Genomic DNA, 6000 nt, shown 5'->3' with positions numbered 1-6000 from the left:
CCTAACGTATTAAGTGCAGAGCTTACTGCAGATGAGGTTTGTCAGTCTCGGGTTTAGAATGTGTTCATGATAAGGTTAGAGCAAGTGCAGTCTCCAAGAGTCATAGGAACTTGTCACAAATGTCAAATTCTGTCGTCAATGGCCATGTCTAAGTCCCTCTGCTTGGATGTGAGCTGGCGTAGTGACTTACTTTTAACAGCTATTATGGCAAAAGTGACAAGTTGTCACCTCTGTGGTGAGGTGACCCCGAAATGATCGGGGTGTGTCCCGGTGCTGCTGTCTTCTTGATGTGCACACTTTGGTGAAAGCAGCTGCCATTTAGAAGAGGCCCACTCTGAGGGCCACTTCTGGCCAATTGCTAGCAACGACCTGAGGTCCTTACAGCACCCGGAGAACTGAATCCTGCCAAAAACCACCTATGTGATCTTGGGAGCCGCTCCTTCCCCAGTCAAGATGATTCACAGCCACAGCTGGACATCCTTTGAATGCCTGAGATAGGGTCTGTCTTAGGGTTTCTACTGCGGCGACGAAACACCATGACCAAAAAGCAAGTTGGGGAGAAAAGGGTTTATTTGGCTTATACTTCCATATTGCTGTTCATTGCTGAAGGAATTCAGGAACTCAAACAGGGCAGGATCATAAACAGGGCAGGATCTTGGAGACAGGAGCTGATGCAGAAGCCATGGAGGAGGGGTGCTGCTTACTGGCTTGCTCCCCTGGCTTGCTCAGCCTGCTTTCTTATAGAAGCCAGGACCACCAGCCCAGGGATGGCACCACCCACCATGGGTTGGGCCCTCCCCCACTGATCACTAATTGAGAAAATGTCTTACTGCTGGATCTCATGGAGGCATTTCCTCAACTGATGCTCCTTCCTCTCTGATGATTCTAGCATGTATTAACACATAAAAACAGCCAGTACGGGGTGGTCTGAAGCAGAGGACACAGGGAAGGTACAGTGGTTTGAATGAGAATAGCCCCTATAGGCTCCTATGTTTGACTGGTCCCCAGTTAGTTGAACTGTTTGACAAGGATTAGGAGGAGGTGTGGCCTTGTTGGGAGAGGTGTGTCACAGGGGTTGAGCTTTGAGGTTTTAAAAGCTCACACCAGGCCCAGTCAGTCTCTCTCCCTCTCCCTCCCTCTCCCCACCCCTCCCTCCCCCTCTCCTTCCTCCTCCCCTTTCCTCTCCCTCCCTGCTACTTTCAGATCAAGTTGTGAGTTCTCAGCTACTTCTCTCGCATAATGTCTGACTGCATGCTGCTATGCTTCCTGCCATGGTGATTGTGGACTAACTTTCTAAAATAGTGAGCAAGCCCCAATTAAATGCTTCCTTTTATATGAGTTGCCTAGGTCATGGTGTTTCTTCCAGCAATAGAACAGTAACTAAGACAGAAGAAACTTGCTCCATAGATACTGTTCAATAATAAATTTTATGCCACTAAATTTGGGGGTGTTTGTTATCCAGCAACTGATAACCAATACAAACCCTAAACTTGTAGTCTAGATCTTGGCACACATTTTGTGCCAATTTTCAGTACAGAGAAGGATAAAATCATGAACATACATGAAGCTGGCCAGTGTCTGAACCTCTTTTCTGGTGTTCAAGACCCTCTATATCCAGGGTCTTTTCCCATTAGGGCAGTATGTTCTTGACTACTCCATGTCAGGCCATAGTCAGAAATTGAGATATCAGCTACTCAATAAATACTGTCTGAAGGGTGGACTCCGAGGACTACAGTTTCTGCAGGGCTAATCTGAACTGAAGGTGTCAATAAGTCAGCATCCCTGTAACGCTTGGTTAAAGCTATCAGTGTCTGTTGGTAGCCGCTGGCATGGGCATGAGATGCGTGCTTGCCAACTTTGAAATGTGGACGAGTGCTGTGGAGATCAGAAGTCAGAGAGCAGAGAGTCCGACGTAAAGGTGGTATATTTGGAGGTGATTTCTGTGTCCCTTCAGGGTCTGGGACCTACTTTTTTGACCTTTGTCTCTCTGGTTGCCCAGCTTTCTGGCCAATTCTGAGAACCATCCAATTTTTTCCACTAGGTTCTCTGTCTGCTTAGGATAGTCAGATTTGGCTCTTGTTATTTGTTACTGAGAAACTCAGCAGATGTGAATGAACAGAAATAGTGTAGTAATATATGATAAAGATGAAAAACTCAGCTGGGCAGTGGTGGTGCACTCCTTTAATCCCAGCACTCAGGAGGCAGAGGCAGAAGGATCTCTGAGTTCAAGGCCAGCCTGGTCTACAAAGTGAGTTCCAGGAAAGGCACAAAACTACACAGAGAAACCTGTCTCGAAAAAAACCAAAAAAAAAAAAAAAAAGATGGAAAACTCTAGGCCCAAGAAGAGCGATCAAGTTCATGGCTAATGGATTTTTACCAGTTGTCTATGTACAATTATAATATTTTGTAATAATTTATTTTTAATTATGCATTTTAATTGTCTCTCATTGAAACATTTTATGATGTTCTTTCATGTCTTTTGGTAATGATTTGGACAGTGCTATAATTATTGGATAGCCTCTTTTCATTTAGTACAGCATAGTAATTTTTCCATGTCAGTAAAACCACGTTTTAAAAAGGCCATAAAAATTGGGCCTGCGATCCACCGACTAGTTTGAAAGGGGTGGTGAGTGGTGCCTTTATCTAGTTGCTTGGCTCTCTTTTGGCAATTCCACTGCCAGAAAGGGAGGCTTTTAGAAAAAAAAAATTGCACAGATATGCAATATGTGCCCCGGAACCATAATCCCATTAAGTGGCATATGGATAATTTCTTCAACTGGTCTGTTCATGTTGGGCATTTCATTTGCTCTATACATTCACCTACCATTAATATTCCCACACTTGACTTTCTGCTGCTTGGCTTCTACTTTTTATTATCTGCTTATTTATTTAGGGTGTTTGTGGTTCTCTCTCTGTGTGTGTGTGTGTGTGTGTGTGTGTGTGTGTGTGTGTGTGTGTGCGCGCGCGCGCGTGCACATGCAAATGCATGCATGTGAACGCACTCCCAAACATAGAGAGAGGCCAGAAGTCAATCAGGTGTTTTTTCCTCAGAAACTGTCCACCTTATTTTCTGAAAGAGGACCTCTTACTATCCTGGAATTCGAGCTGTAGGCTAGATTTGCTGGCCATCGAGTCCCAAGGACCCTCTTGTTCCCGCCTCTCCACTGTGATTACAGGAGCGGGCTACCACACCCCACTTTGCATATAGTTGTTAGGGCTTGAACCCGGGTCTCCGTGCTTGAACAGCAAGCACTTTCCCCACTGAGCCACACCGCTAGCCTGGGTAGCCCAAAGGTGTGGTTACCTTTGTGTCCATCAGTGTCCACTGAACTGATATCCCCCATGTTCCCTTCCTCTGTTGATGCGAGAAAGTGCCACTTTACAGTGTCCTCTCACATTCCATGAAGTTTTTGAGGCTGACTGGAGGACAACCAGTCCCTACAAGAAAAAGCTCCCAATAAGGTTTTAGAGAATTCTATTCCCTTAACAATGCTTAGGATATGTAAGAAGATCTAACTGACTAAAAAACAGTACATTTCATGAGTAAAATTTTGATGACTCTTTCAAGAAACTTTGTTGAGGCTTGGAGCCCATATGTTCCATCTTGGCTACCAATATGTAGAAAAACGTGGCTCCCATTGAACTCATTGCTATTTTTATATAAATGTAAGTTTTAGTGTGCTTTAAACTCAACGGCATCATGTAAGAGTGCTGTGACTTGAAGAATTCAGACCACTGGTTAGAGTTATGTGATATTTTTTATTAAAGAATTTTATTAAATTACCTAGCGTGGGTAATTTAAGATGGAAATTAGGCGGAATGACTGCTGGTTCTAGCCAGGCGCTATGGGAGTCTTCAATTAAATCACCATTGACCCATGCTCTTCAAAAACAAAATAACTAGCCCTCCATTCAGCCAAACGCTCAGTGCTTATATGGTCCAATAATTAACCACCACATCATCTCGGGAAGCAAACACAGCATCAGAATCCGTATTATGTAGCTGACATGTGTGAAGCCTGGTTTTTGCCGGCTAAGGAAAGGGTAAGCTAAACAAAGAAGTGGTGAAAACAGAATGGTAATGCTATGCGGGGGTCAGAGGGCAACCCCGGGCAAACAGTGTCAAATGAGTTGACCAGGCACTCTACTGAGAACTGCAAAGTAGGAAGTCCCTTCAAAACAAAACAAAACAAAGCAACCAACTCTGCTGACCTCAGTAAATAATCCTATGTTTAAAAAAAAAAAAAATGGGCATAATTCTCTGCCACCTAACAAAGAGGCCTATGATGAGAACGAATGATCTTATAAAATGTTTTGACGTCTCCAGAAGCCCTTCCTAAATGCACACGCAGTTTCCCGTTCCTGACCTTCGACGATCTGCCGGTCTTGATTGGTATTCCTAACGTGGCTTCCCCCCCACGACCCCCACGAAGTTAACTCGGACTCCTCATAAACTTAATTAATTCCTTAGTGGGAGAGTCACTATTTTAAGCCGGAGCCTTCGCCTTCAGGAATGGTTTCTAGGGGTCCTTGACTGACCCGCCAGCCTTAAGGCGTTAGGAACCCCAGGCTCAGCTCCCCGCGGCCCAGCGGGGCTCGATTGCTCTCGCCTGGGCGCGACGCGGGCTCCCCGCGGCTGGGGGGGGGGGAGGAAAACGCGACGAGCCGTGCGGGCGGCCGGCCGGCGCAGCGAAGGGTCCCGCGGCCGCCCGCCGCCCCGCCGCCCCGCGCCCGCGCCCGCGAGCCCTTAGGCCGCCGGGGAGCCGGTCCGCGCGCGCACCCGGCCCGCCCCTCGCGCCGCGGCCCGCCCCTTCGCCTGGCGCCGCCCGCGCGCAGCGTCTCGCGCCGCCCGCCCGCCCGCCCGCCCGCCGGGAAACAGCCGCGAGAGCAGCGGCCGCCGCGGCCGCCCGCACCCCTCGTCGCCTCCCCGCTCCACCGCGTCGCCCCGGGCCGCGCGCCCGCCCGCCCGCCCGCCCGCGCCCCTCGCCGTCTCACCGCGTCGCCCCGGGGCCGCGCGCCCGCCAGCTCCCGGCTAACGCTCCCTCGCGCTCGCCTTCGCCTGCCCGCTCGCCCGCGGCCGGTCGCCTCAACCGCCGCGCTCCGCCGGGCCGCGCGGCCCGCCGCCTGCTTCCGGGGCGGGCGGACTCTGGGCGCCTGGTGCCGGCGGCCGCAGCGACAGCGCCCCCGGGAAGCGCAGGAGGAAGCAGGGACGAGCGGAGGTGCCGCAGGCTGAGTCGCGGCCGGGATGTCCGGGCAGCCGCCGCCGCCACCGCCGCAACAGCAGCCGCCGCCGCCGCCGCCCGCCGCCGGGGCCCCGGGCTCCGGAGTCGCCCTACCCGCGCCCGCGGCCGCCAGCGCCGGCTCCTCTCCGGCCGGCTCGCCCGGCGGAGGCTTGGGGGCCGCGGCGGCCGCCCTGCTGCTCCACCCGCCGCCGCCTCCGCCGCCGCCCCCGGCCACCGCCGCGCCGCCGCCCCCCGCCTCGGCGGCCGCCCCCGCCAGCGCGCCGCCCGGCCTGGCCGCGGGCCCCGGCTCGGCCGCAGGCGTCCCGGCCCCGGGCCTGGCGGCGGGCAGTAGCGCCGCGGCCCCCTTCCCGCACGGCGACTCGGCCCTCAACGAGCAGGAGAAGGAACTGCAGCGGCGGCTGAAGCGCCTCTACCCGGCCGTGGACGAGCAGGAGACGCCGCTGCCCCGGTCCTGGAGCCCGAAGGACAAGTTCAGCTACATCGGCCTCTCGCAGAACAACCTGCGGGTGCACTACAAAGGTACGGGGCGCGGGGTCCCGCGGAGAGATCCGGCGGTGCGGGGCGAGGCTCTGGGCGAGGGAAGGTGAGAGAGTGGGTGCCCAGGTGGGAAGGAGCTGGCGGCATTCCTAGGCCGGGAGCTGGACGCTTGGAGGGAATCCGGGATGAGCGGACACATCGCACCTCCTGATTTCCCTGAGATAAATCTATGGGCCGGAGTTGGGTTACATTGTTCTCCAGGTGGAGGGTCAGGCGGTCTC

General features: G+C 53.0%; 1 protein-coding gene across 1 annotated transcript in view; it reads left to right on the top strand.

Annotated features, from left to right (window-relative positions):
• Positions 1–5143: 5143 nt before the first annotated feature.
• Positions 5144–6000, top strand: part of Ranbp9 (RAN binding protein 9) — a 91609-nt gene continuing 90752 nt past the window's right edge. The window contains exon 1 of the mRNA XM_006972819.3: positions 5144–5761. Coding sequence (XP_006972881.2) covers positions 5245–5761 — 517 coding nt within the window. The 5' untranslated portion in view covers positions 5144–5244. The remainder of the gene's footprint in view (positions 5762–6000) is intronic.

The sequence above is a fragment of the Peromyscus maniculatus genome, chromosome 5, assembly GCF_049852395.1.
Source record: "Peromyscus maniculatus bairdii isolate BWxNUB_F1_BW_parent chromosome 5, HU_Pman_BW_mat_3.1, whole genome shotgun sequence".
Classification (NCBI taxonomy): domain Eukaryota; kingdom Metazoa; phylum Chordata; class Mammalia; order Rodentia; family Cricetidae; genus Peromyscus; species Peromyscus maniculatus.
Note: the sequence above shows the minus strand (reverse complement) of the source record. Positions and strands in the feature narration are given on the sequence as shown.